Genomic DNA, 25,893 nt, shown 5'->3' on the forward strand with positions numbered 1-25,893 from the left:
GTGTGTGCGTGTGTGTGTGTGTGTGTGTGCGTGTGTGTGTGTGTGTGTGTGTGTGTGTGTGTGTGTGTGTGTGTGTGTGTGTAATGTTTTGATTCGACAAGGCTTAAGAATGAACATCTCGTCAGAAAGAATTTTTTTGAACAAATTCTTAGGTTTCGATTTCTCTGATAAATGGTAGTCGCTTGCAATCTGTCCAACTTTGCCAACGTACGACTGAAATTAAGATGTATTCCTTTTTTGTCTCGTCTCATTTCGTAGTTACGCTTTACGCTATCGCTGGGTATTTGTAGAAAGAATGGAGGACGAACGTGACTCTCTGCTTACTTGCACGCCACCCTGTATACACAGGTACGATGCCGTGCACGTGTGTCGATTCTGTTACGCACACGCATGTAATACTTTACGCACACGGCCAACCGTAAACTTCCAGTCTTTCAGTTTCAGTTCATGTCGAGACCGCGTACAACGTACAGTGTGGACTCGATAGTTTTCGAAATCGCAGCCCAACCGCCCTGCGTTTGAATTCTCTGTCTGAAATTGACATATATATATATATGTATATATCTATCGTTCTTTTTCGTTTTGAGAAAACTCAATAATGCTCGCGTACATCGTCGGTTTCTTTTACTTTTACGCCGAGCTACTTCGATTAGAGTTGCAAATGCTTCTACATCCAGACGAGTTCAAACTGTCCAAGTTTATGCTTTGAGAAAACGATTACAAGCAGAAGAACCTACCGACTGTATTCGAGCGATGGATAAATCGAATTTTAACGAAGAATCGGACAAGAGGCAACAAGGTCGGATTATCTTCGGTGCTTTATCGGTCGACCACCTCAAGGTAAAAATTCCAGTTTTCAGTGCGAAACTGATTTCCATAAAGCTCGCCGATGCTGACAAATTTTAATTAACGTCACACTGTCAGAGGTATTTTTACATCGAATATCGATTTCGATCGAATCTCGATTCACTCCTCGTTCTGGTTGCTATTCCGCAACAATGAGACCGATAACGAACGTTGGACATTTCCCGTTATTCCAGCGAATGAGACATGAAACGAGTCGTTGAAAACACGCGACAAGTTTGAATCGAGTAAAACCGTGAATCACCTACCTTTTATTTCGCTAACAATAAATCAATCACGCACGATATGAAGCACGAAGTTGCTCGCATTCACGGTTTAATACATTGTATATGTATATGTATGTATATGTATCGTGCTGACACTTGATAGATATCAGAATGATGAATTGGCGAATCTGCGGACGACGCTGTATAAACATACTTTCCTCCATGAAATGGTTATTTTCTTTTAAAGGAGAATTATAAATCAGCGAAAAATTAAAGAAAATTTGTAATCTTAAGAGAAGAGTCCTGACGCGACGTCAATGGTCGCGTCCGTCAACGCCGACGATGCGGTGGCGATGGCGATGGCGATGGCGATGGCGATGGCGATGGCGGTAGCGCGCTCTATGCTCTAACAATAACCTCTATGCTTTATCTTGCCGAATCGAATCGAATCGAATCGAAACGAAAAGAACTTCGTAGAGCCAGACGCATTCAAAGATACGTACCTACGTATGGAAGTGAAAGTGCATTTTCCAAGATGACTGTGTAACGCCGGATAATAATGGTGATTGTAAGCGTCACCGACGCTCCAGTGTGTCCGCAACGATCGTCGAAGGCAACCGTGAAGACATCATAATTTCATAGTCCCTGGGCCCGTAATACTCGTACGTCGCGTCGCCTCTTCAGAATGCTTTACCTCGAAACGATTTCGTTCTCCACGTGGCAAAAACAACGCGCAATTGTAAATGAGATTAATCGAATTAACATTACGTGCAAATTCATCGAGGGCCCGATGTCGTGACCTCTGGCTTGTCCATCAACGACTTTTATTAATAATTCATGACACGCTGATTTTCTGTTGTCGCGTCAGTGAAAGAAACCGTCAAGTTGGTTATGCGTGTCATTTTCTCAAGGTTACCGAAACTACCCTCCAAGGAGAAAGAAGAAGTCAAAGGAGCGCTACTCTCGCAGGGTCCCGTAAAGAGAGCGGAATTCAGCTGGTGTCTCATCTTTCACGACCACATGATACGGATACTCGGTGAACAACATGGAGGCTATATTGAATTGTAATCTCACGATAAATACTTGAATTTTCTCCAAAGTCTAATGAATTTTTCCATTCGATAGTACATATTATATTATCGTCGTTACTTATCGATACAATGTATACCTTTACGTTATTACACTTTCTGTCGGCTTGAAAAGCCGAGAATGGACTTTGTTAACAACGTAGTTATCGGATATATCTAAACGTTTCTGGTCATTAAGCTCGACGAATCGAAAGAAATTGTTCTTTTCATCTGTCGTATACGATAACGTTACTTTTCTAATAGCATTCGAAATGGTCGATGGTCGATGGCCGAGAAATTCGTTTGGATATTTGTTCGTGGAACGGCAATTCGCATTTGTGAACTTGACGATAATCGTTTGTGTTTGTGTTGCAGACTTGAATCTATGGAACAAGAGTATCAGTCAGCGATGGAGAAAACTCCGAAGAAGGTGTTCCGTGCAGGAAACTTCGGAGCCTCAAGAGGCTCTTATACAAGGTGGAACGACTCAGGCTGGTGTAATTCAACCGGTCAGATCCAGCCCAGCTAGCAGAGAATCCTCTCCAGCTACGAAGAGTCTTCACGATGCCGATTCACCCAAGAAATTCTTACAGACTAGCTCTCTAAGACTGCCAGGTAAGGAAGTAAGAAAAATTAAGATGGCGTTTCTAGTAAATACATGTATGTATACACGTATGCATATGTATATCGAAGGAAGAAGAAAATTCGAGAATCCGATTAATCGCGAACCGATTTTCAGGCACCAACAAGGGTATCGCCGACATTCAGCATGTTTTGCGGAACAAATTCAGCAAAATAAACGCCGGTATCCGAAAACGAAAAGCTCTGAGCGTGGCTGAGGTGTTCTCGCCGAAGGAGACCGTGTCGAATTTTTACGTGCCGAGTCCGTTGACCTCGTCGTCCAGTCAACACTTGGACGGTGACTGCTACGGGTCCGAATGCACCGAGCCGACATCTCTTCCGCCTTATCCGTTTCACGAGAACCTCGAAACGTTGGAGGAGGGCAGCCTACCAAACACCCCGAACTGCACTAGCCCGTTGGCAAATACTAACAAAAAGTTGACGTACTCGCGAACCAACAGCGTCTGTGATTCCCCGATTCCGAGTCGCGATCAAACTTGCAAACACGTTTACGAGGACGTGTTGTTCGCTTCCGCCTCTACCTCTGCCTCTGCCTCTGCCTCTGCCTCTGCCTCTGCCTCTGCCTCTGCCTCTGCCTCTGCCTCTGCCTCTGCCTCTATCTCTGCCTCTATCTCTGCCTCTGCCTCTGCATCTGCATCATCGGGATATTGTCCACGATCCAGGGCTCTCTTGCAACGTAGCAATTCTGAGAATCGCGATACCGGAAAACACCGTCATCACCATCACCATCATCATCACCATCACCATCGCCACGATGGCCATGACCCCCACGATCATTCGTACGAAAACGTGCGTTTTCAACGGGGCTACGGATCGGAAGTTTCGTCGTTCGTTGTTCCACATACGGACAGACATTTGGCGCAAACCAACTCCGAGACTAGAGATCACCATTCCTATGAAAATGTCCATTTTCCGAGAAACGACAAGGACGGAGAGTCTTCGTTCGATGAGATTCACATACCGAGGGTGACACCCCGCAAGAGAGTGACCGACTTCAAAGTAGGAGGTCAGGTGAGCAATTACTCGAATGGATCCGAGTTAGGCTGCTCCTCTTGCCTGGCCAGAGAGGACGGGCCTTCCAGTTTGGGATCCGAGAAAAGTCCTGGCAAGAAGACTACGAGAAGAATCAACAGCAGAAGCGTCGCCAATATTCCTAGTTCTTCCGGGTCCGGTTTGAAGACTTGGCAAGTAAGTAGAGACAAGGTAGATACCAACTATGTGCCATGTTCCATCGGTATCGATAAATAAATATTTGGCATGATATTACAACGACGAGTTTCTTTCCTCGCAGGGTATTCAAGACACGGACGAAGGCTTGAATACCGACTCCGAACTCGAAGACATCGACGAAGCTGGCGAGGGTGAAGAGTCAAAATTCTGTACTCTACCAAGGCCTGGCAAGGGTGGCGCGTCATTCACGATATTAACTGCCAGATTTTATAAGGGTCCCGGTCTTAAAGGACTCGGTTTTAGTATCGTTGGCGGCACCGACAGTCCGCGAGGGAACATGGGAATCTATGTGAAAACCGTCTTTCCTAACGGCCAGGCCGCCGACCTTGGAACTGTCAAAGAAGGTAAAAACAGATTCGACCAGTCTATCATCGGTTTGTTATCGACTAATAAACGAATCAAACGTTTTTTTAGGGGACGAAATTTTGTCGATAAATTCAAAACCACTCGACGGTATGACACATGCCGAGGCAATCGCCGAATTCAAGGCGGTAAAAGCCGGAGACGTAGTTTTACACGTTGGGCGTCGCGTGAACAAAAAGAAAAGGGATTCTCTGACTTTACCACCGGTGGGTCCTCCTGTGTCACGTCAACAAGTCAAATGAACTATTTCATCTTTTGATGCAACATTTCGCGCAAAACCCTTACGTCTTCGTTCCGTATTTAGACGTTGCTGATACGTACTCGCGTAAACACCACTCTCTTCGCTCCACATAAAAGGACGTATAAATAATGAATATTTCACATATGTTGCTTTTCAACGCCGTACTACGATATCGTATTATTATTGCTGGCAATAATAACACCATGAATTTTTATCGTGTTTCATATGTGCAACAAAAAATTTTCTTACGTTCGTGACTTGAATACTCGCGTCGCGAGTCGTGACGCGACGCGATGCGACGCGGCTGGGTTAGAAGAAAGAGGCGAATGTCTTGTAGTCAAACAGCGATGTACAAAAATCGAAATACTATATATGTAATCGAATAATGTTATATTCGATATTTATCGATAATCTTTATTAATCAATCATTCCCTTAAAGTCCCCTTAAAGTTACCTGAAATGGTTCGCTTAAGACTCTGGCTTTCGTAACTCTTTCTCATGTTGCATTTTCGAGAATTTACTCGTACTTTTAACTGTCCCCGTCCTCGTCCTTGGTGGAGTAATTCTACTTTTGTAAGCAATCACGATGATTAAAATTGATCAAACGACGTACTCGTGGGTACAGAAGAATCAACGTACTCCGCGATTTAGTAACTAGCATGCGATGATTTATTTTTGTAAAACGAGATTCGTTGTAAAAAGTACCGATATCACGTACGATTCGCAGCAGATGTTGCTCGAATATCGTAATATCGAACACACATCGACGTATCAACGAATTTATAGAATGATCGGTCGATTCGATAAACGATCGACGCGACGCGACGCGACGCCTCCGATGAATCCGCAGTCCGAATGGCCTGATCTAACATGACGCGCGTAACAGGATTCTCAAAGTTTTCCATGTTGTCGCAATTAAAGATCAAATTATTTTTTAACTATGCATAGAATTAACGATGTTTGCCCAAAGATCGAGTCCAAAAAATATTTTTACTACAAGACGAATGAAACGAACATGAAAAAAGAAAACGCATATCTATAGAACTGTATACAGTAAAGACTGGATAGAAAATCGGGAGAAAGAGGTCCGAGGAAAAATGCAGTCGGCAGAAAGCGTATCAATCGGTTAGGATCATATTACACTGTCCGCTCGCCAAGCGTTGTCATCGAGCGTCAAGAGGAGACCCCATCCCTCCGCCCCTAGTGGGAATAGTCATCTGGCATTTATCCAGTCTTTACTGTATATATTTTGACTGGATCAGAAGAACACGTATTTACTTTAAGGAGAAAAAATGTTATTAGTATCTAGTCCACTTGTAATATTTCGTTTCGAGAAAATATTTTCAATCTTGTGTACTTTTTATTTTATAAATATATCCGTATATAGTATCGAGAAGAAAACGAGAAGAAAAATATATAAAAATAAATATATATATATATATATACGCTTAGAGATATACATATATACACTTATAAGATAATGCGCGCTCGCGAGCGTCTGCGCGTGTGTGTATATCTATCTACATATACATACATATACACACTTACACGCAACTATATCTTTCTTACATCGACTTTTCAAGGTGGAAACAGTGTCAACGAAAGTAGTCAATCGATCGCTAATTAATTAGACTTACAATTAATATATCGCCTTTTTCCAACGACATTATACTTATACTTAGACACATTAACCGCCATTAATATCAATGTTGAACGTTGATACGAACTGTCAGATTTTTGTTCTTCAACAAGGAAATCGAAATAACGACGGAATTGACGGCATTGCCACGTCAATTCTCATTGTCTTCCAAGGAATAAAGCGACGTTAATTAAGTTAAAATTAACCGTTTGAGTTTGACTGGAAAAGCGATGGTAAGAATGCCCATAAATAGTGCCAAACAGCGTGATCTGTTTCCCCTACTTGGTGTCGTCGAACGTTAATATTCACCATCGTTCCTCTATTTCGCTATTCGACGTTTCGCGTATGGACCGAGTAAGTAGATCTTCTAAAAAGATTATACAGTTTAGTTTACTCGCAATTGAAATCATAACCATTTTATTAAAAATTTAATGTATCGTCATTGGACCGATGACAGATGAAAGGTGGAAGATGGAAGATGGAAGATGGAAGATGGAAGATGGAAGATGACAGATCACGTTGCAGGTACTTATTATTAACACTCAAACGGTTAATCTCGTCTAAATGGACGCTTGTCGATTTGTGCACCGAAAACTAGAAAATAAGGCGGGATAAACAAAGTGACCACACTCGTTGTTTTAGGGTTTATTAATTTCCCTCGTTACGACAATGTTACATATAAGTACGGTTAGAAAATGTGATTTACAGTTTTACCACGATTTAAGCGTGAAAGCATTATTTGGTTTTCTTACTTTATTTAAATGACGAATATACGAATCTAGGCACAGATTAGGAAGAGATGTATGGGAGAGGAAGCAACAGCTGCAGTGCCTCACCTTTCAAAGGTCCCATTTTTTTCAAATACTTTTGACAAATAAATTTAAACAAATAAATATCTGAGGAAACGAATATTTTCGATTTACTAATGTTTTTTCAACGATTTCAGTAATTGCTCGCAACGTCCTCCCATGAAATGGGGAATACTTTTCAATGCCAAGAAATTGAAATTCTCCCTTGTGCTCCGTTTTCTTTACAAAGAGAACCTTGGACCATTCTCCAGTTCCGGAATCTAAAGATTCTTAATTCACAATTTAGTGAGAGGAAAAACAGAAAAAACAACAATGACGACGACGACGACGACGACGACGACAACAACAACAACAACAACAACAACAATGAATGAAATACACAACGTTAATAGCTCTAGCTAACACATCGTGAGAGTGTACAGTGTACGCGTGTGGTATACCCTAATTTCTACGCACGTACGATTTTTATTTTGAATCGATCGCGTTCGAAGAAAACGAATGTCCTCAGATTTCGTTGACGTGTTGATGTATGTTGTACGCTCTACCACCCCGTCTGGATTCTCTTGGTACCATGACCAGATGTCGAGGATTAGCAATTTTCACCTCGTCAAGGTCTCGTTCGACTGAATTTTTTTCAGATAATAACTCGGTGGGCTTGGAATAAACAAAGGTCGTTTCTGCTCCGATCGATCGGCCGATCGTTGCCGAACCTTTTAAAACGTTATCCTGAGCGCTAAGTAACTGCTTGAATCGCTCTTCGTTCTTCTCCTCCTGGTCCCAGTGAGTACGAGCTGATCTCGATGTCGTGGATACAACGACACGTTGATCGATTATCCGATTATCGTTGTTGCTGGTCAAATTCAGTTTGGGATTCAGGTTCAGACCCAACCACTGGGAGAACAGAGCTATGCCTTGTTCCGCACTGGCAGTCACAGCTGCTATAAGTTCCTCGGTGTTTAGGGTTTCCTCGTCTTCCTCGGTACTCTCCGTGGCCTCTGTAGTCTCCGTGATGCTGTGAGAGTAGCATTTTAGTTAAGGGAAACAACGTTAATGATTTTTTTCACCCGTCGAATACAAAACAAACATTGGAAGGTTTTCTCTAAAACTAAAGAAACTAGACAGGCTTAATCAACTGTAGGATTGTCATTGTTAAGAAAGCAAAATTATCGTGTCCATATTTCCAGTCGCGGATAGCGAATGTGTTAACGCGACGCGTCTGTTGGTATCAAGTCAGTTACGTTTACGTATCGGTACGGTTTTTCAAATCTTACTCACGCGGACACTTGGATTTGCCTCACAACTTGATTGAAATTGAAGCATCCCATGTGGTAGGTGACTTGCGGTGTACCCAGCAAGGAGGGCTCTATCACTAGACATCCGTCGTAACCAGCGTCGGTTCGTTGAACAGACGTAAATTTCGCACATATCTGTGCCAAGTCTGACAAAAGGTTCATGCACGTCGGTTTGTTGGCTGCATCGGCTGCGGAAAATTCGAATTAATAATTATCATTTTTACGACCACCCCCCTGCAAAACCTGTTTTCTTTTATCGTTTTATATCAGCGATACTTGTTGGACCTGAGTCCACTTGTAATTTAACGTAGCTATCAATTTTTCTCAGTTTTGAAATTTCATCTCAAGTCGAATAATTAATCGCAACTTGAGCGTACCAATTACGGCTATCGAAATGCACTTTGTAAAGATTACACGCGGATGTTTGGATAATGCCCAAACATTTATCACTAGATGAAATTAAGAAAACTTGTCGTTTCTGAACGATCCTGAACTGAATTGAACTGAATTGAACTGAACTGAACTTGGCGCGACCAGCCCGTGTTCTCGACCATTCGAACGAACAAATAGACAGCTCGATATATATATATATATATCGTAGTATACTGGTTACCAATTTTGATGGTGGCATTGTGCACCGGATTGTCGCCGTAGCTCAAGTTTAACGAGACGTTTTGTTCTTTTTGTTTGACGTTGATACAGGCAGCACCGCCCAAGTCGATCGTCGCAGTTAGGTTTAGATCGACGCAGCACAAACAATTGAATGTCTGGCACAAGCATTGCGACTGCGGCGGCATCGAGGATCTCCTCCCCACAGCGTTCGGCAACTCCCAGGAAAGCAGCGACTCTATCGAGGGAAAATAAAAGGCGCTCAAGAGAAACTTGGTAGGAGAAATTGGAACGAAACGAAAGTCGTCGATCGAAAGTCGATGGAAAAAATCGTTGTGCTTTCCATCGAGCAGCTACCATCGATGTAAATCGAATTCTCTCTTAACAGGCTGACACCGATTCTGTTTCCGTCGAATTTGTCAACGCTCATCCACCAAAAATCAACAAGATTACGTCCTTTCAAAGTAAGCACAAAAAAGGCTGAAATGAGATAGATAGATAGAGAGAGAGAGAGAGAGAGAGAGAGAGAGAGAGAGAGAGAGAGAGAGCTTCTCGCTTTATTCGGGTAAATTGTTATCTAGACAAATGAAAACTTGTAACACAATAGGGAGCAAAGTCGTGACCAAGTTGACGCGTAAAAACGAACCACGTCGAAAACTCACTTGCAAATAGAAGGAAATATAGTGTTTCTATTTAGCCGCGTATTTATTTACTGTCGATTCCCGTCTTTATACCGCGCTGTAACGACACTTGTTTCACGTGAATCGAATAGATCACCTTCGAGAAAACTCTTGCCAGCATGTGATAAGAATTTCCGAAAAAAGAGAAAAGAAAAAGGGAAAAGAATTTTCACGATTTTCACGATCGAGTAGCTGATCCGCTCACCGAGAAATCCAGCCGAAGACACCGCGACAACGGCGGTGGTCAGAAGCACCAGAATCGTGGACCTCGCGGCCATCGTGTCGTCTTCCTTAATTTTGCAGATGAGAATTTGACTCCAAGGAGGACGAAAGATATTCGTAGTGTGTCCGTTGAATGACGCCGTGGAAGGTGCCGCCGAAACTGTTAAAAGGATCCACAGATCGAAGAGGCTGGACGATCCTGTCCAGCTAGGAAGAAGCTTAAATCTGGGCACAAAGCCGCGCTCGGGTCTCGGATCGGCCGCGGCGATCGGTCGGCGGTCGGTACCAAAACTGGCGACAGGATTGGCCACGGCGACGATGAGGTGCCACGCCATTGGCCCGATGCGCGGAGCTAACAACGGGCAAGGAACCTCATCTGGGTGACCGGGTGACCTCCTTTGGCAACCTGGTACCAACAGAGGACTTGTTGCATACTACGCGACCGTCCGCGTCCGTCCCATCTGTGGCTGGTCTGGCCGGATGCCCGCACGGCCGCACGGCCGCATGATCGTTCGGACCTCGAAAAAAAGAAACCGACCTTCTTTTTTACCAAACAAACGACGCCAACACAGACGATAGATACCGTCTGCAACGCGACAGTAAAAGCATTTTCGTTTTCTCCTGGTTTTCTTTTCTTTTTTTTTTTCTTTGATAGCACGTTGATGGTAGGTATTCACTATTCGAACAAATTTCTGTGAGTTTCTCCCATTCTTTTTTTCTTTTTAAATAAATATTTACATACGCATTTGTATCTTAATTCCATCGTGTCAACTGATCGGGTCCTTGTTTGGATCGAATACCTTCTCTTTTTTTCAACGTTGATCGTGCGTCTGCACAAAGGAAAACGTTGAACGAAAGGGGAAGGAAAAATGTATGCTCGGTTGGATAGGGAGGATATCGTCGCGGTTACGGTACCGATACCGTATCGAACGTGTCGGTTCGAAATAATTAGTTGTTATTTTTTCAGAGTATGGGCAGAGTGCGAAAAATTGACAAACTGGCGACAATTGATTAATATTAATACTCGTCTGTTTTCTTCTTTTTCCGTTTACGCACTTTAACCCAACTTTGATTAGCTCACCTTTTCGACACAGGGTTTTCCTTCGAAAAAAATAATCTACCTGTTGAAACAATTTAGAATCCTGAAGCTGAAGCGGAGTCTGTTTTATCGGTGAATAGATTGCGCGAAGAGGCAGCAGAAGTAGGCAGACAATAATATTGTCCAGTTCAGTATTCCGCGACCCTTTGAAGCCTGGCTACTATTATGGAATCTCCATATAGTCGGACAAGTATTAACCAAGGTAAACCACTCGTGGTCACTACTTTCTTCGACCCACTGACCGAAGAAAGATCCCTCCTCCTTAACCACCAAAACACGGTTCTGTCCGTCTGGTACGCCTCTTCTCCAGAGACCGAAGATTTGAATTCGTAAGCGACGCCGCCGCCGCTGCCGCGCCAGCGCCGTTCGCGTGACTCGACAAATGTCCTACGTAGCGATCGAGGATGATTCGTCGATTGCTTTCGCGTCGATCCTTTCGATAAACGATAAATACTAAAATATTTTTATTCGAGGATTCTATGGAAATACATAGATGATCGATGATTGTTTAAGGTCGGCGAAAAGATGACGGTAATCGTAACGTGGGACATAGACGTAAATGTGAGCCGCACGTTCGATGAATGAACGTTCGATTCTCATTGTGAATGCACCGCGAGCACCTCGGACGATACAGGTAATTTTATGACGAGAGAAATTATAGGGAAATGGGGCTGGCTGTTGAAAACAAGGTAATCAAAGGTTTGCGCTTCGAAGCGTATAAAAGCGATTCAAACATTTCTTGACCTTAACGTCGACAAAATCAAGACCAAAGATAAAGAGAAGAAACGAATCGATCTAATCAATGCAAATTTATCTATTTTTCGAAATTATCATATTTATGTGTTAACCGAGGCGAGGTGTGATTCGATTAAGCTTATACGTACGTAGAATTACTCGAATAGCAAGGGAGCGAAATCGAAATTAAGAACGAATTAACATTCATTCCTGAAAGAAGATTGACCGACCGGACCGTAAGGATAACAACAACTTTTGCTTCCGGCTTTTCATAACGATAACACGTGTTGCACACTCGCATACGAATATTTGTACGAATCGTGAATCGTGTCGCGCGACGGTATTCGTCAGTAAATGTTTCATCGAGTACTTGTAAACTTCCGGCAAATTCTCGTCGTCGCGCGTCGTTGTCGTCGGGGAAGACTGTCTGGCAGGATCGGCAAGTAATCCCTGTTGGTGGGGAATGATCGTCTTATTTACCTAGAGCGTATTAGAGTGTTTAATAATCGTAGCGTTCGCTGAGGTAGGTGGTGGTGGCGGCTTGACCGACTTTTAAAGAAACCTTTGGGGGGAGTTGGGCGGCATCTTCAGTTAGACATTGGCCTCCGTAAGACGAAGAGTCGGAAAAAAGAGTCGAAGGGTGCAACGAGGAATCGCGTCTGGCTGCTAATACAAATAATTTTACTTCAAATTTCTTTCTATAAGTTGCAGGTGAGTTTGTTTAGACTAGTTTAATAACTTGGCGAGTTTCTTATTGCCGTCGACGCTTTCATTCGCAAATTTCAGATGCAATCGTGCGAATGAAAATCCCTTCTCATCGCTTGACTTTCTTCGAGCCAGTTATTTAATGTGCACGTAATCGATCCGCAATTTAAAAACCTCTGCTTAACGTTAACCTCTCTTCTGTTGGCATTTCTGTTTTCCAGTTGACGCAGTTAACATTCGAGACGAATCGAAATTGATGCAATATCATTTTTTGCGCAAAGTTATCGGTAATTGTAATGACAGAGTCAGAACGATAAGTCGGACAAACATACCGAGGCATACCGTCACCAGTTCCTGTCACTACGACGTGACTATATGTACAATCGCAACCATGTGCCTTTTCGATCGCGTTACCAAACTCTATGTACCCCAGCTGAACGGTGAACTTTCCTCAGAGGACGTCTTTGACCGTGACCGGGATTTAGGTCAACCGGTCGACAACAGACGAGAAGTTCCGCGTCGCGTCGCGTCGAGTCGCGTCGCCTCGCCATAGTCTACCGTTCGAAATCGCTGGCAACAACGTCACAACGTTCCTCCCGTGTACTTGAAACTCGAAATGATCGGTTCGTTATAAAACAACAATCGTGTTTCATTGTTAACAAGCATAACACCTGTCTGAATTGTTTTCTTTCCACATTTTACTCTCACATCCGGTGAGAGGATTCTTCGCGCCACGCGCGCGACTCGCAACGCGATCCATTCGTTCCGTTACTTTATCTATTGCTCGATATACATGTGTATATAGAATTTATGGTTTACTCTGACCTTATTTATCGTTTATTTTGTCGGAAACAATTACAAGGAGACGAAATACGAACCGATCGAGTCAGTTTTTTATTTTCTCGTCATTTTACGGTCGCGATGGGACCAATGTAATCAAATACAATTTCATGTAGAACGGACGATATAGGTGCAATCGATGTAATTTATAAATTTTCCATTTCAGATAGAACGAACGAACGAACAAAAGGATGCGTCTATCGACGGTCGTCGAGTTGTTGCTGATTCTGCTTTTGGTTGCGTTCGCTGCTTATGGAAGAGTTATCGGTAAAGTTCTCCCACGCATTCGAATATTGCCATTCCTATACTTTACTTTCATTCTTCATCTTATTATAAATTCAATTTAATAAGTATATTCGCCGCGAATACTCAAACAATTATTATTTTTCACTCGAACGACAGCCCACGCGAAACGGTGAAACGTAACGTTTATTAAATCAGTTTTATATACATAAGTAGCCGTTAGAGTTATTTAAACGCCTTCTTCGGTACTACATACTTGGCTTGTTTTAAATTGTTTGTTTTACGAATTTAAAATAGCAATAAAACAAAATTGAAACAAAATTTTGCCATCATTTCCAGAACACAATCGGATCGTACTACGATCGATCAGGGATGCTTCCGATTTAAACAAAAATAACGTTGGAGTATCAACGTTATCGCTAAAACAAGCGACCGACAACGTCAACAGATACTGCACCTGTAACGAGAACATATGCAATTGCTGCAGGGACTTTCACATACCGCTGGTGCAATTACAAGGACCAGGTAATCCTTGTGTAACTCAATCCTTAATAGCTACTGGTACACAGATATTAGAAAGCATAATTGTTGAGAAAGTCGGACAATCTATTCTCGTTACGTTACATTTCCGTCCTATACGCATGAAACAGTTAAACAAATTAATCATAATCCTACGTTTCAGGATGCGCGTCCTTGCAATATTTGCAAGAGGACAATTTAGCGGTGCAACTGAGCTTCGGAGACAACATTTTGACTAGCACTATCGTAAACGGTAAGCGTATCGTTTAAAAGTTACTTTCCTAATAAATCTTTATTGTCGATCGATCAGATTGGAAATATGCTTTTCCAAGTTGTTATTAATTTTATATTATACTTTACCTGGGGATATCGAGTCGCTTTTTCAAAACAAACAAAATGTCTGAAAAATTTCTCTTAAAGTTGTTGCGAGTTTAAAAAAACTATTCTTACAAAAAGTATGTTAATTGTGTACGACTGTAATCGGCTCGCAATTAGTTCATCTCATTGTCAGCAACGGTTACCTTCGGACGACGAGTTCGGGAAGCGCACTTTGATATTCTCACCTAAACCTAGCTCCAAAATATCCATTTCTCTACTCGAAAAGTAAACACTGAATGTCGGATGTCGCGTCAGAGTAAAGTTATTGAAAAGGTGAAAGTCATAAATACACGTACATACAGGTACCTTAAAAGATCGTATAATTCGATACGACGGGTTTCAGGAAAAAATCCAAAGCCGGTGTGCGTTCCATTGCCAGGAGGTTTCACGAAATTTTGCGGGAGAATTTATTCGATTCAACGCGACGTTAAGAACCACTTTAAAGCCTGTCTCGGACTGGAGCTCCAGTCCTCGACCGAACTCGAAGCAAGTTTACGCGTAAGCTGCTTCAGGTAACGATCTATACAACTATATAAATAGTATTAATTTCAGTGTAACGATATCTGTACAACATGTATCGAAACAAAAAGTTGTTGCTTTTACAAGATTTGGTCCCGACGGTCTCAAGTTGCGACCAGCGGAGCCACTTCCGATCGTCGAAGCGGAAGCTCCGGAAGACGACGACGACGACGACGACGACGACGACGACGACGATTTCTTTGGTCTGGGTTCCGACGAGGATGACGAAAACGACGACAACCAAGGGGATTCACCGTTAACCAACTCTGTGCCAAACTCTTCCGGCGAAGACGAGGACGAGGACGATGATGAGGATGTACTTGGTTTCGGTGCTCTCCTGGATATCATAACGGGTGACGACGAGTCTTCTACGAAAAAACCAAAAGTCACTACAGCAGCTCCACTTCTTCAATTTACGATTCCGATTCTGACTAAGCCAACGTCCGTGTCACCTTTGGAATCACACGAGGCGTCCACTGCTGAGTACAATCAGTCACTGAACGCCGAAGAAGAAGAAGAAGAAGAAGAAGACGACGACGACAGCACCGAGGAAAACGCCCAAGAGTTATCCGTTGCAAACGTAACAGCCAACGATGCCGAAGAAATTGTCACCGAGGTTTCGAATAAAATCGCTGCGTACGCGAAACCTGCGAAAACGCCAACTACGAAACTGACAACGTCGGAAACGAACAAAAAGAAGAAGCCTGGCGACGCCGACGCGAGTAACAGCATCGACACGATCGAAAATGTTACAAATAAAAAGAAAAAACCTTTAAGGAAACCGATAAAAGAGGGCGAAGACGACGACGACGACGACGACGACGACGACGATGATGATATATTAGGGACCGACTTGGACGACGACGACGACGACGACGACGACGACGACGACGACGACGAGGATGAAGGGATTTTGGCAGATGACGATGACGAGAACGATAACGACGACCAAAGCGAAGAAAACTATGAAGAGGAGCAAGATGACAAACAACACGAGAATAACAAGGACGAAGATGAAAAGGCTGAAGAAATCGAGGATCTTGTCAACGATGACGATGACGACGACGACGACGACGACGACGAGGATGCTGTGATCAGTGCGCTTGTATACGATGAGAAAGAAGTTGGTAAAAAGAGCAAAATAAATAAGAATGCTGAAACGAGCGATGCTGACGATGACGATGACGACGGGGATTACGAGATCGGTCTTTCCGAATTTTTGGCGAGGAGTAGGTACTCGAGAAGCGGTCGTCAAAGCAAAGTTATGAGGCTTAAAGCTACGTAGGTCAATGTATGTCCATTCCCATGCCAGTCGTAGAATAATTGCATTCCATGAGATGAGATGAAATGAAACGAGACTTTTCGTATTCTCTGAACGATCCGTTGATTCGACAAAGACTTGGTTGTCGAATGATTTTATCAAACGACGGATCGTCGTTGGCTAGTTTAAGAAATATAGAGATCGATGACTTGTTTCGTTTCTCGTCATCTTCTTTCTTATTATACGGTTGCCGATAAGTATGGAATGAACATTCGAAAAACAAAGATGAGGATCGAAAATGATGAAAAATGAAGCGAGCATTGTTTTGCGACCTCAGGCCATATCGAATTGCTCGATTAGTGTAACATTATTTAAGACGGAAACATATTTATGTGTATTTATTTAATTAATTTATTCAAACTATGATTAAACGAATCAAATAAACGAATATTTCCAAACAGTTTTTTTGTTTTGATTTGTATCGTTTATTTTACAGCCATTAAAAATTTCCGAGATATCTGATTATTTATGAAAGTCTATTCCCTAAGAAATGCCGTGTTTTTCAACGAGAACGCTTCTCGAGAACTGCCCTTCCGCTGTTGATAGTAGCGTCGCTGAAATATTTCTCTAGAGCCTAGACGTCATCTACGTCTTATCTACTGCGCGCGTTCCTATATTTTACATTTTTATAATATTCCAAATATTTACAATGCCTACGAATGAATTTCAATATACGAATGAACGTACAAACTGTTACAAACTGTTTAAGCTCGAAAACTACTACTCTCTACTCTAATCCGTCGACTCGTATTTGTAATAATCCCGATCAAACTTTCCATTGAAAGTTCATCCATAATTAATGAAGCGTAGAATCATGATGGTGCGGTGGGGGTTCAACCCAATTTCAGTGCTCGAGCAGTGCCGATCAACGACAGACGTTCCTCTTCATCAGCCATTATGCTGTACAAGTTGATGAACATTTTTGTGCTGTTCCTCGCGATACAAAACAGTTCTAGTGCTACGATTCACCGCATGGAACATCACATAGGTAATAAACAATATTTATAAAGTTTGATGTAACTAGAGTTAACGTCGAGGATGGCATTTCTTTGCTTATGTGCAAACGGTTTAACGAATTTGTATAATGCGCGCAGACATTCGTCAATACAATGCGTCCTATTACGATGTGAAAACTGGAATTGGACTGAAAGCAGAATTAGAGGATTCTGGTAGAGATCCGTTAACTGTTAAGGTTGGATTTCGAGGACTTCCCTGTCACTGCGAACAACTTACCTGTACCTGCTGTACCGGAATCAATATGACAGCGATCAACTTTAACCGTCGCGCGTGTACCAAATTCACTTATGACCCTTCCGAATTTGCTATTAAATTGGCCTTGAGCATGAACGAGAGAGAGATCTACACCAACTCTTTTTCCGGTAAGTAATCTCCGATCGTAATTCTTTTTTTAAGAAGCACAGTTACGTTTTTAATTCGCTCCTGATTAATGCACAGTTAAAAATCCACCACCGTTGTGTTCCCCGATGCCTTACCTGCCTTTTGCGAGCTTTTGCATTCGTTTCTTCGACATGTACACCATAGGGAGAAATCTTCACACCTGCATCGACTTGGAGACACGCATCGTCGGCTCGCCGATCTTGATTTTACATTTTAACTGTGTCAAAGTGGGGGCTGATGGCATTTCCTGGTCAAAACCTGGAAACGATAGCAATGCCGTTGTTGCTCTTCAAACGAAACCGGATGTAAGCGAACTCGAAGAGTACGACCAAGTGGACTTTGAACAACAAGATCTCGAGGTTTACGTAAACTACACCCAGTCAACGTTAAGCCCCGAACAGGAAGCGTTAATTGGACAGCTCAAGTTATGACGGTCGCGCGTCGGCGTCGGCGTCGGCGTCGGCGTCGTTTCGAAGCTTCGATGATTGATTACTTATTTATTACACGCAACGACAAAAAAGAGACTCCAATACAATCATAAACATTGAATTTAGACAATTTATATTTATTTTACGTATAATTATGTTTCGAGCAGTACTCGTATATTAAACGGATAAATTAAACGATTTATAGGTAGGTACATCTACTTCTTATTATTATTGCTCGAATAAATCAAATTCCATATTCGAATCTTTCTTACTATACATGTATAATCCTTGAACGGTAGCATTTACATACCATTCTACATACTACATATTGTAATACGCGTACAACGTTTCAAGTATCGATCGAATGATATTCTCCGTTCAAATAGACGTTATTTTTTATGAATCCAATGGAATCACATTTAACGCTTTAAGCGTGGTCAATTTCTACGCAAATCGTCTCTTATTTATCTATTTACTAGAAAATTAACTACGGATAGACTATTCCCGACAAGCCTGAATTTCTCCTCCGAAACGAGGTCAAAACGAAATGTCCGTTAACCGACCAGTCAAGTTTCGATCGTTCGGCAAGGAGCACACCGTTGAAGATGTCCTCTCGCACTAACTAAAAACGTAACGTGGCCAAGATCGAACAATGAGAATCGGCTGGTTCTTCTTGTTCGCCTTTCTTTTTATCCAAGGCACCTTTCAGACGACGAACAAAACAAGAACCATGCATTTGATAGAGAAATCGGAAACTTGCATAAACGAAACCGTACTTTCGTTCAGGTCGAAAGACGACCACCGCTCGAAGAGCTCGATGGAATTGCAAGGATCGCTGAAGCAAGCGGCGAATTCGACTTGGAACACAACTACGCAACAAGTGATTGCGACGAGACAAGGTCCTTGTCAATGCCGCGGCGGTGTTTGCAGCTGTTGCTCACGAATTTTATACGACACTTGGAAACAAAAAGCTTGCGTAAACGTGACGTACGAACCAGACGAATTCAGTTTCACAGCAAAAATATCAATGAACGATAAAGTGTTGTACACAAGAACCGTGTCCGGTAAGTACTGTACCGTAACGCAATAAATTTCTTACCCTTAGCCTGGGCTCGCTTTATATTGTACAATACTTGGACAAATACAACTTCGTATTACTTTCCATGATTTAGGGAAGAATCCTCGGCCAGTATGCGTGCCAGTACCACGAATACCAGTCGTTAAAGCCTGCGTCAGATTCTACAATATATATTTCCAAGGGAGAAACATTCATCTATGCGTGAATATGGAGGGGAAGTTTAGAGAGACAATCATATTTAAGGTAAACAAATTAATATAACACGTCCATGTCACGGATATGCATACGTGTATGTACATATGTATTGTACGTTATTGTATAATAACGAATACGAACATTTTCAGGTTGGTCTAGACTGCATTAGATTCGGCTCGAACGGGTTGGCTCTAGTAAAACCGGAGGACGGGGGTGGATTAGGTCAAATAGAATTTTTACCAAACAACGACAACGATGAAGATGATGACAATTATGATTACGCCGCCGCTGACGACGACGACTACGACGACGACGATGACTACGACGACGACGACGACGACGACGACGACGACGACGATTTACTTGATTTCTAAGAGAATTAAAATTTTTATCGATTATCTATACGACCGATGTATTAGTGTAATCATGCGTTGTTACTGTTACTTAATCGTAACAATGTATATGTACCGTATCTTTTTAAAAAGAATACCGTGATAATTTAATTATTTATTAACTGCTAAAACTCACTTGATTTTATGTTTCAAAGCACGTGATACGCGTTCCGGGGATGAGAGCAATAAACGAATGAATACGAAAGCTACTTTTTGTTTAGTATACCTCGGAAATTGCACAGCATCCTGTACGGCAATCGGCCGTGTCATGCTCCATTGTTTGATGGAATGCCGATTGTCGATTATGGTTACCGTATATTGCCATATGCAGCCAGTCCATGTACCATTGTGGAAATGTGCGTTAAAACTTTCTAAGCATGAATTCTAGAATATACAATCTGCAAATTACTATATTTTTGATACAACTATTCTTGCAATGGTCTGGCGTTACCACGGAACACAGTTTGTTTCTTTTTTTGCAACTATTATTCGTAATTTGATCGATAATACGTTAAATTTATGTATCGTTAAATGTGCGTTAGGTTTTCCCATATCGAACGGGTTTCTGGCTTACAGAACGATTTCGACCTCTTGGCGGAAATATTGTACCTGTCCAACAAAGTATTCGTGTTCTTGCTGCCAAAGTGTTATTATTTTGTATACTAAAGCTGAAAAAAGACGTAAGTTTTTCAAGTCGTATCGTTGCAATTTGCGTTTGTCTCTAATTCCCTTCTTGAAATTAATCTTGATACAATAAATTATTAATTGAAATTTATATCATTTTACATAGTTTGCGTGAACGTCACTCATCAAAATAATGGATTAACGTTCAATGTGATGTTGAATACCAACAGAATAAAAACCAGAAACATCACAGGTATCGATTATACATGCCTACGTCATACATACGCAACCAGGCATCTGTACATACATACATACATACATACATACATACATACATATATACATATTTTGTTACTTTGTTACAGATTATAAACCATTCAAGTTTTGCATTACCATACCAGGATGCCTTTTTTCGTACGCATGTGTAAATGTATCGGAGCTGAATCAGTTCTCCAGGTACAAAAAGACAGAACAAAGGAAATTTTTACTTATTTTTGACTTTGACATCTTTTATCTTTAGTCGATCGATTCAATGTTCTACACCAACTAAACTGTTTGAAACTTTTACAATAAGGTCGATAACAGTTTGCCTTCGATTGGACGTTTTCTCAAAGAAACAACAGTGGCAAATAAATTATGACTGCATTAGCATATCAACAGAGATGATTGTGGTATCAGGAAATAGCACGATACAAATAACGAACGGAACCGAAGAATTTCTCGGAACGCCCACGAGTCTGATAATCAAAACGACGGCGGCAATACCCAATAATCCAATGACATCACCGACAACAATAACGACATCTAAAACTGAAACTGACGCTGCAGGAACGATCCGAGATGTGGAAGTAATAACAGAACCTGGAAGCAGATCCACTACGCTTAAGGATATCGATTGAGATTACATTTACTGCTAATCAATATCTATAAGTTGGTAAAGAAATACATACTAAGTAACATTTATTAAAGCGACAAGTTATACATAAATAATAAATCATCGCTTTCTTTCAAATTTCCATTTGTAGATGGGTGCAGAATTTTTGGTACCCTTAGATATTAATTTTGGTTTGCTTATTTTCTTATCTTTCAATGCTTTTTGCGTTTCTAACTTTTGTTGCACAACGGTCAACTCTTGTTCCCTGTTGATTCTTTTCTCCAATTCTTTATAAGCCATGTGTTTTCTCTGTTCAATTCTATTTAAAGTTGTCTCATCCAATTCCGGTAATTTCATATTCTTTAATTTGTTCAAGTTTGGTCTATTCGTGCGTCTAGATATCAACGACGGATGAGTATTCAGTTTCTCTGCAATGTCAAAGTTTCTAACTTGTTCGGTATCGTCAACGAAGAATACATGTGTATTTTCAGTTTGGTTGGCAACATCTATCATGTGTAGTTGACTTTGAAGCTTGTCTATTTTCTTTGCTTCTATGTTTCTCTTGTGAGCAACGTATCGAACATCTTGAGTTTCCATTAATTGTCGCTGATCCGGAGTACAAGTATCCTCTTTACTCTTTTCCCTATGAACCCCATTTTCAATTTTAGAATTGATCATATGAAAGTAAAATTCATCCGGATTTTTATTAAGGGCACGTTTACGCAAAAGCTTCAACGTTCGTTGCTTCTCTTGATAATCTCTAGCTCTGGCAATGTAGTCTTTCTTCTTTTCAAGAAGGCCCAAGTGTTTGCGAGATTCTAGTTGATGCCTTTCCCGATGAGTTTTTTGCGTGGCTTTCGCTGCTTTTTTCCACGAAGACATGCTTGAACCTGAAAGAAATGCACGATAATTATTCCGATTACTTATCGGAAACAATGTTTTCTCTAATTGAAAAGTAATTCTCTAGCGTTTGAAACTTGAACAATTGTAGAAAACGTATAGAAAAACATACATAGATATCGTTCACGTTTTAACAAAAACCGTTTAGTTTATTAAAAAGAAATATAATATAATCGACTTGTTTTTGTCATATCGAAGAACTAAAAGCAACAAAGCAACTGAAAGCAACACTGAAAGTAGAGGTTATGTTACGTTATAATATAAATCACGTGCACGCATTCGAGGATTTAAAATTTCGATCGAGCTGACACCTAGTAGTCTCTGGTAGAGTTGGTTTCGTCTGCAAAGGTATATCTATAATGGGCATATTTAAAATGTAATAATGCTAAACACTCGCTTGTTTACAATTTTATCAACAAACGTAACAAGCATTTTACATTTTTCGTAAGAATATTTTATTATAAAGCAAACGATAACAGTAATAAATTATGCAAGCGAGAAGAAGTACATTACCGTCATTTTATTTAAATACAAGCAAATATCATATCTCAACAGAATAAGATTTAGATTACATAAACTTGTTACATTTTACACGATGTCTGGTAACTACTTAGTGGTATAAATGGCAATATGGTCATTCTATACGAAAGTTTATCAAATATGTATCAAATAGTTATTTCGAATGACATATAATTCGACGAATTTTGTTACGTATTAAAAATTATATAGTATCGAGTAGTCGAGAAAAAGTATGTCTATAGGATTGGATCATTAAAAAATGCAAAACAGTGAATGTTACAAGGGTGCCCTTCTATATAGCTATTTAGTCATTCAGTTTGCGTGGATTGGTGTGCCCTAGAAGGAAGAGGGAGAACGGTATCACCAACAGAAAGTGATCCCTGATGAAAAACTTGGGTCTCGGAAGACACACCTCTTGGTGACGTAAGTCGATTGTTTCGCATTCTCGCGATCGGTTCTCGTCCTTTGATTCTGTACCGACCGCGATGTCGCTTGGCAAGTGGACTTTTGAATTCGACTTGTGGAACGATCACATCTATCGGTCTCTGCGACGAGGATGCGTTCTCTAAAGTGTCCCTTGGACGTTTTCCTGGTCTTCGTAAAAGAGAAGAAGCTAAGCAGCTCGACACCGAATCGAACGTCTCGCCAGTAGACGGTCTCGGAATAATGTCCTCTTGGCGAGAAATTTGCTCGTTTTCGATATTTCTGGAACTTCCCACTCCTGTAATAAGCCAAGTGCGAAAAAAGTACAAGTACAAGAATCTTGAAATTATTGGATGTCGGTTAACTAGAAATTTTGCAAATACGCATTTAAAAGGAACGGGATTAATATTTCTAATACTCGAGGAGTTGTAATTTAATCGGTGTAACGCAGAGTTGGTCCACCGATACATATAATAAGGTTCATACTTGATTTTTTTTTTCTTTTTACCGAATGGTGCACGATGTATACGTATAATTACAATTATATATGTACGTACCCGACAAGTTCTTCATTACGGTTCTCACCGCGTTGGCCACTGCTGAGAAAAGTCCACTAGAGCTGCTGCTCTCGCTACTGCCATTCGACGAGGTGGACGAGTCCCTCCGTATAGGACTAACCACTTGACTCGGTGTTGTTGCGTAGCAGTTATAACTGAAAGAGCTATTACAATCAGGAGAGCTACGACTGTTGGCCGAGACATAGGCTTCGGAAGCGAATTGTTCAAACTTTTTTAACCCAGAATCGATAAGATCAGAGGTCGAGAGGGTAGAGTTGTTCTCCATAACCACCATCATCACCACACGCGAAGAACCAGACGGTTGTTGTTGTTGTTGATTAACTTTCATATCACGTCTGTTCGGGCTGTAATTTTCTTTTTCTGTGCTTTGCTCCTCATGGATTTTTATTTGCGGATTCTTCAGGGGTTCTTTCGTGCCCGATAGCGTATCGCATGCTTCAAAGTATTCCTCGTTCTCGTTTTCCGTGGCGTTGAAGGGGTTATTAGCCATGCTAGACTGGCCTGGAAGAGTATCGTATTGGTCGGAAAATCGTACTTTCTTCAAGGAATCGGATCGTTTCTCCGTTTGAACGCACATTTCTAGACTCTGCGAGTCGGGAAATACAATCTCGCCCACGAGGCTGGTAAGTTCCATATCCTCGACATCGTTATTATTACCGATGCGATAAGTTGGCTTTGAATGAACCTTTTCCTCCTTCTCCTTCATGATATCCAGTTTCCTTATTTCAGAGTTACTTGTACGACGATCGTCCTTATCTTTGCGATTCGAAGACACCGAACGAAACGATGTCTCTTCGTGGTTCGCGGAAATCGCGAAGCTTAGGTAGGTGCTATTCGAGCTGTCTTGCGAGTCGCTACGAATTTGCTTTACCAACGATACGGAATTAGTTTTCGGTGTCTTGAAAGAAAAGTTCGGTACGTTGGGTGTTTTGAAGTCTAAATTACTTTTTTGTCCGACCACCATGGGCGTACTTGTGTTTCTATAGAGCTCTGGAGGTGAAGTCAATGATTTGAATTTGCCATTGCATTCTGCATTTATGGGCGATTCTTTTCCGTCGGATGACACCGGTATGGACTTTTTATCAAATACCAGCGAATGACGATGACGCGACGTCCACCATTTGCACGTGCCTTTATCCGAATGTTAAAATAACATTAAAGAAATAATTGAAAATGATTGGTACATACGTGAGATGGATAATTAATAGTTACCAAACGATTCCAAATTCTCGATCCGACTGAAAATTTTACCACACAATCGGCAATATAAAGGAAGGTGAGCGATCTGTACGTGATAAAGCAGCAATTTATCGTCGAATAATCCAAGTATCGAAAGCTTCTGGGAAGTGCACAGAGGACAACTCAATTCCTGGCTCGAATGTTTGCTCTTTTTGTGACGTTCGCAGCATTTCTCGCAGCAGAATAACTTGTTGCAGACACAGCAAGACCGGCTATTCTATTTAACGTAACATTTGTTTACAACAATGTGGTTACGCGGTCTAAATTGTTCGAAATGCTAACAACTGAATTTAGAAAATCTTTCCGTAAATACCTTGACGGACGACATATTTCGAAGAGGTCGCCGCAACTGGCACAATTCAATTCAATGTTTACACTACGCAATTTTAGACAACACGCCGCGCCCTGATATAGCAGGAGTATAGGCGCACCGGCAACATCGAAACAAACATGATTACGACACATGGCAGTGTTCAAAATTAGTATTAGAATCCTTTTTATTAGTAATACAATTACATTTGCTTTACTCACGTTTCGCCTGTAATCAATTAATTAATTACAAATAATTACAAAAAAATTAATTAATTAACAAAGGCACATGGTACGGCAAAAAAGATTAATACATATGTGCAAGACTGGGGAAATGCATGAGGTACAACAATTAAACTAGATTACAGATTACAAAGAAACGTAACCTTTGTTTATCATTTCTCCAAAGGATAGACTTTTTTTACGGGGAAAAGAGAATTTTTTTTAAGAAATTCAACCACTGAGACACGTAACGCCTAGGCGTGAGCACTGTGAGCAGGTGAGCAGGTCGTCGGTAAGAAGGTAGGTTACGGTATGGTTACGGTACGGTTTTTCCCTGTGGGTCGGGGAACAGAATACGCCCACAGTAATCCCTGCTTGTCGTAAGAGGCGACTAAAAGGGACAGGCGAGACAGGGGGCTGTGGCACCCGCGGTCAGGTGGGGAGGTATTCACTCCCCACCGGAGATGGCACTCCCCCCTTCGTTGGGGGGG

The 25,893-nt window shown here is 41.4% G+C and overlaps 8 protein-coding genes across 15 annotated transcripts in view; 5 read left to right on the forward strand and 3 right to left on the reverse strand.

The window, feature by feature from the left end:
* The window catches only part of LOC128873707 (probable serine/threonine-protein kinase DDB_G0282963), a 17,679-nt gene extending 10,199 nt beyond the window's left edge, over positions 1-7,480 (forward strand). For both annotated transcript variants that reach the window (XM_054117464.1, XM_054117465.1), the window contains 4 exons: positions 2,513-2,752; positions 2,877-3,967; positions 4,071-4,353; positions 4,424-7,480. In XM_054117464.1, the coding sequence (XP_053973439.1) occupies positions 2,513-2,752; positions 2,877-3,967; positions 4,071-4,353; positions 4,424-4,614 (1,805 nt within the window). In that variant the 3' untranslated portion in view covers positions 4,615-7,480. The remainder of the gene's footprint in view (positions 1-2,512; positions 2,753-2,876; positions 3,968-4,070; positions 4,354-4,423) is intronic.
* Positions 7,481-7,565: 85 nt separating this feature from the next.
* LOC128873714 (uncharacterized) lies at positions 7,566-17,849 on the reverse strand. 4 transcript variants are annotated; one of them, XM_054117475.1, is made up of 5 exons: positions 17,717-17,849; positions 9,848-10,382; positions 8,967-9,200; positions 8,337-8,541; positions 7,566-8,073 (listed from the first exon to the last, which is right to left on the reverse strand). In XM_054117475.1, exons 2-5 carry the CDS (start codon positions 10,197-10,199, stop codon positions 7,566-7,568), a joined length of 1,299 nt encoding a protein of 432 aa, XP_053973450.1. In that variant the 5' UTR covers positions 10,200-10,382; positions 17,717-17,849. The 4 variants fall into 4 exon arrangements, with proteins under 4 accessions (XP_053973450.1, XP_053973453.1, XP_053973452.1 ...); XM_054117478.1 differs by lacking the exon at positions 17,717-17,849 and adding an exon at positions 14,690-14,770; XM_054117477.1 differs by lacking the exon at positions 17,717-17,849 and adding an exon at positions 12,069-12,108.
* LOC128873711 (uncharacterized) lies at positions 12,162-16,621 on the forward strand. Of its 2 annotated transcripts, none has more exons than XM_054117470.1 (6): positions 12,162-12,409; positions 13,410-13,510; positions 13,826-14,011; positions 14,169-14,258; positions 14,727-14,895; positions 14,990-16,621. In XM_054117470.1, exons 2-6 carry the CDS (start codon positions 13,435-13,437, stop codon positions 16,185-16,187), a joined length of 1,719 nt encoding a protein of 572 aa, XP_053973445.1. In that variant the 5' UTR covers positions 12,162-12,409; positions 13,410-13,434; the 3' UTR covers positions 16,188-16,621. The 2 variants fall into 2 exon arrangements, with proteins under 2 accessions (XP_053973445.1, XP_053973446.1); XM_054117471.1 differs by lacking the exon at positions 12,162-12,409 and adding an exon at positions 12,969-13,335.
* Positions 16,669-18,052, forward strand: LOC128873722 (uncharacterized). The gene is made up of 3 exons (XM_054117490.1): positions 16,669-17,211; positions 17,318-17,602; positions 17,679-18,052. The coding sequence occupies exons 1-3, from the start codon at positions 17,121-17,123 to the stop codon at positions 18,050-18,052; spliced, it is 750 nt and encodes a 249-aa protein (XP_053973465.1). The 5' UTR covers positions 16,669-17,120.
* A 649-nt stretch (positions 18,053-18,701) lies between these two features.
* On the forward strand, positions 18,702-19,919 carry LOC128873720 (uncharacterized). The gene is made up of 3 exons (XM_054117487.1): positions 18,702-19,113; positions 19,222-19,370; positions 19,472-19,919. Exons 1-3 carry the CDS (start codon positions 18,702-18,704, stop codon positions 19,694-19,696), a joined length of 786 nt encoding a protein of 261 aa, XP_053973462.1. The 3' UTR covers positions 19,697-19,919.
* Positions 19,920-20,045: 126 nt separating this feature from the next.
* Positions 20,046-21,237, forward strand: LOC128873719 (uncharacterized). Of its 2 annotated transcripts, XM_054117486.1 has the most exons (5): positions 20,046-20,176; positions 20,257-20,394; positions 20,505-20,591; positions 20,704-20,794; positions 20,859-21,237. In XM_054117486.1, the coding sequence occupies exons 1-5, from the start codon at positions 20,092-20,094 to the stop codon at positions 21,235-21,237; spliced, it is 780 nt and encodes a 259-aa protein (XP_053973461.1). In that variant the 5' UTR covers positions 20,046-20,091. The 2 variants fall into 2 exon arrangements, with proteins under 2 accessions (XP_053973461.1, XP_053973460.1); XM_054117485.1 differs by having other exon boundaries at positions 20,059-20,394.
* LOC128873721 (probable U3 small nucleolar RNA-associated protein 11) lies at positions 21,057-22,410 on the reverse strand. Of its 2 annotated transcripts, none has more exons than XM_054117488.1 (3): positions 22,225-22,409; positions 21,289-22,102; positions 21,057-21,199 (listed from the first exon to the last, which is right to left on the reverse strand). In XM_054117488.1, the coding sequence occupies exon 2, from the start codon at positions 22,092-22,094 to the stop codon at positions 21,333-21,335; it is 762 nt and encodes a 253-aa protein (XP_053973463.1). In that variant the 5' UTR covers positions 22,095-22,102; positions 22,225-22,409; the 3' UTR covers positions 21,057-21,199; positions 21,289-21,332. The 2 variants fall into 2 exon arrangements, with proteins under 2 accessions (XP_053973463.1, XP_053973464.1); XM_054117489.1 differs by having other exon boundaries at positions 21,072-21,214; positions 22,225-22,410.
* A 207-nt stretch (positions 22,411-22,617) lies between these two features.
* LOC128873710 (dentin sialophosphoprotein-like) lies at positions 22,618-25,279 on the reverse strand. The gene is made up of 4 exons (XM_054117468.1): positions 25,185-25,279; positions 24,845-25,088; positions 23,612-24,763; positions 22,618-23,352 (listed from the first exon to the last, which is right to left on the reverse strand). The coding sequence occupies exons 1-4, from the start codon at positions 25,197-25,199 to the stop codon at positions 22,940-22,942; spliced, it is 1,824 nt and encodes a 607-aa protein (XP_053973443.1). The 5' UTR covers positions 25,200-25,279; the 3' UTR covers positions 22,618-22,939.
* Positions 25,280-25,893: the final 614 nt, after the last annotated feature.

The sequence above is a fragment of the Hylaeus volcanicus genome, chromosome 3, assembly GCF_026283585.1.
Source record: "Hylaeus volcanicus isolate JK05 chromosome 3, UHH_iyHylVolc1.0_haploid, whole genome shotgun sequence".
NCBI classification, from domain to species: domain Eukaryota; kingdom Metazoa; phylum Arthropoda; class Insecta; order Hymenoptera; family Colletidae; genus Hylaeus; species Hylaeus volcanicus.

Coding starts and splice junctions, on each gene's coding strand:
- LOC128873714 (XM_054117475.1), bottom strand. CDS start 10,199: ATGGCGTGGCACCTCATCGTCGCCGTGGCCAATCCTGTCGCCAGTTTT. Junction 8,542..8,966: donor CAATGCCACCATCAAAATTG/GTAACCAGTATA, acceptor AATTTTCCGCAG/CCGATGCAGCCAACAAACCG. Junction 8,074..8,336: donor AGGCAAATCCAAGTGTCCGC/GTGAGTAAGATT, acceptor CTACTCTCACAG/CATCACGGAGACTACAGAGG.
- LOC128873711 (XM_054117470.1), top strand. CDS start 13,435: ATGCGTCTATCGACGGTCGTCGAGTTGTTGCTGATTCTGCTTTTGGTT. Junction 14,259..14,726: donor GACTAGCACTATCGTAAACG/GTAAGCGTATCG, acceptor GACGGGTTTCAG/GAAAAAATCCAAAGCCGGTG. Junction 14,896..14,989: donor TTACGCGTAAGCTGCTTCAG/GTAACGATCTAT, acceptor TGCTTTTACAAG/ATTTGGTCCCGACGGTCTCA.
- LOC128873722 (XM_054117490.1), top strand. CDS start 17,121: ATGCTGTACAAGTTGATGAACATTTTTGTGCTGTTCCTCGCGATACAA. Junction 17,212..17,317: donor CCGCATGGAACATCACATAG/GTAATAAACAAT, acceptor TAATGCGCGCAG/ACATTCGTCAATACAATGCG. Junction 17,603..17,678: donor CTACACCAACTCTTTTTCCG/GTAAGTAATCTC, acceptor ATTAATGCACAG/TTAAAAATCCACCACCGTTG.
- LOC128873720 (XM_054117487.1), top strand. CDS start 18,702: ATGAGAATCGGCTGGTTCTTCTTGTTCGCCTTTCTTTTTATCCAAGGC. Junction 19,114..19,221: donor GTACACAAGAACCGTGTCCG/GTAAGTACTGTA, acceptor TCCATGATTTAG/GGAAGAATCCTCGGCCAGTA. Junction 19,371..19,471: donor GAGAGACAATCATATTTAAG/GTAAACAAATTA, acceptor GAACATTTTCAG/GTTGGTCTAGACTGCATTAG.
- LOC128873719 (XM_054117485.1), top strand. CDS start 20,151: ATGGTCTGGCGTTACCACGGAACACAGTTTGTTTCTTTTTTTGCAACT. Junction 20,592..20,703: donor AAAAACCAGAAACATCACAG/GTATCGATTATA, acceptor ACTTTGTTACAG/ATTATAAACCATTCAAGTTT. Junction 20,795..20,858: donor GAGCTGAATCAGTTCTCCAG/GTACAAAAAGAC, acceptor TTTTATCTTTAG/TCGATCGATTCAATGTTCTA.
- LOC128873721 (XM_054117488.1), bottom strand. CDS start 22,094: ATGTCTTCGTGGAAAAAAGCAGCGAAAGCCACGCAAAAAACTCATCGG.
- LOC128873710 (XM_054117468.1), bottom strand. Junction 24,764..24,844: donor CGAGAATTTGGAATCGTTTG/GTAACTATTAAT, acceptor ATTCGGATAAAG/GCACGTGCAAATGGTGGACG. Junction 23,353..23,611: donor CGTAATGAAGAACTTGTCGG/GTACGTACATAT, acceptor GGCTTATTACAG/GAGTGGGAAGTTCCAGAAAT.